Source organism: Leishmania donovani, chromosome 22 (assembly GCF_000227135.1).
Source record: "Leishmania donovani BPK282A1 complete genome, chromosome 22".
Classification (NCBI taxonomy): Eukaryota; Euglenozoa; class Kinetoplastea; order Trypanosomatida; family Trypanosomatidae; genus Leishmania; species Leishmania donovani.
In genome coordinates this window covers 590028-591374 of record NC_018249.1, presented here as the reverse complement: position 1 = coordinate 591374, position 1347 = coordinate 590028, and the positions used below count along the sequence as shown (strand labels likewise).

At 58.9% G+C, this 1347-nt stretch overlaps 1 protein-coding gene across 1 annotated transcript; it reads right to left on the bottom strand.

Annotated features, from left to right (window-relative positions):
- Nucleotides 1-89: 89 nt before the first annotated feature.
- LDBPK_221370 (40S ribosomal protein L14, putative) lies at nt 90-791 on the bottom strand (the record flags this gene model as incomplete). Its single annotated transcript, XM_003860835.1, has 1 exon — nt 90-791. The coding sequence occupies one exon, from the start codon at nt 789-791 to the stop codon at nt 90-92; it is 702 nt and encodes a 233-aa protein (XP_003860883.1).
- Nucleotides 792-1347: the final 556 nt, after the last annotated feature.

Below are 1347 nucleotides of genomic sequence, written 5' to 3'. Positions count from 1 at the left end.
AACGCCATCACGGTTGCTCCTTCCGAATTGCGTTCTGTTTTTTTTTTTTTAAAGTAAAATCACGAAACAAGCGAAGTGAGGGTGTGGCCTTACTTTTTCGCCTTGCGGGCAGCGATCGCCTTCTGCATGCGCCTCTTAGCGCCCTCGGTCGAGTCCATCTTTGCGGCCTTCTTCTGCATCTTCTTCAGCGCAACCTTGTGCCACGACACGGGCGTCTTCGCGTCCTTCTCGTCGAACACCTTGCGCGCCCAGTGCGCGCGAGAACGGCGCGCAACGCGCAGCTGGTAGCGCTCGAAGTCCGTCGACGCGGCGCACGCCTTCTTCGCCTCCACGCGCGCAGCAGTGCGCGTCTTCGCGTACTTCTCCAGCGCCTTCGACGAGGCCAGCGCATCCTTCAGCGCCTTCGCGCTGCAGTTGCGGCTGACGCTCACGCAGTACTTCAGCGGCTCCACGTTCTTCAGGTTCTGCACGTGGCGCCACATCTTCGCGTCCTCCGGGTTCTCCACCAGCACGCGGTTCGCGTCGACAATGTCGACGATCACACCAACGCGGTCCTGGCGGGGGCCACGCAGGATGCGCACCAGGCGGCCCGCGCAGATGTAGTGGGACTTGACCATTATGCACAATGCGATACCCTGCGCACAAGACAGCAAAGGCGAGAGCGGGACAGCGTATGCGTCAGTGTGTGTGTTTGTGTGAGTGGGGAGGCGAAGCACAGAGGAGGAGAGGGAGATAGAGCGAGGCGGCAGAGCACCGGGCGAGTCGACGCAGAGGAGTCGGCAGCGAAGCATCAGATGCTGCGCCTGCTGACGTCAAGACGGAGTCTCGAAAGAGAGGTACGAAGAGTAGAGCGGCGGTACTCCGAAGAAGACTGCATGCATCCTTCGCAGTGTACTTCCTCATGCTAGAGAATTTAATCGATTATCGTCTTTCTAAGAGCTTTCCTTTTTCGATGATTGAAGCTTTGAATGGGCGCATTTTTTTGCATGTTTGAGAAGAATCGGTGCGTGCCACTGCGCACGCCATCACAGATGCCGGAATAAAAAAACTCCAGGGATCACACACAAGTAGTGTAGACACAAGACAACGCAGTTTCGAGCACTTTCAAAGACGAAGCGCTAGCCCAGAAACGTTTTTTCGTTTCTTCCGGCGCGCGCTTTTTCCAGTGAACTTGAAGCCGAACTCCATGTTGCCCTGCTCATCGCGGGCCCCAGCGGCTGGGGAAAAGCAACCCTAAGCACGTGCTGCGGCAACGCCGGCGCAGCCACCTGAGCACGGCCCGCGTCCCACATTCAGCCCGCCACCCGCCCCGCTGGACGCGCCACGGTCGCCCCGATGGCGCCGGCC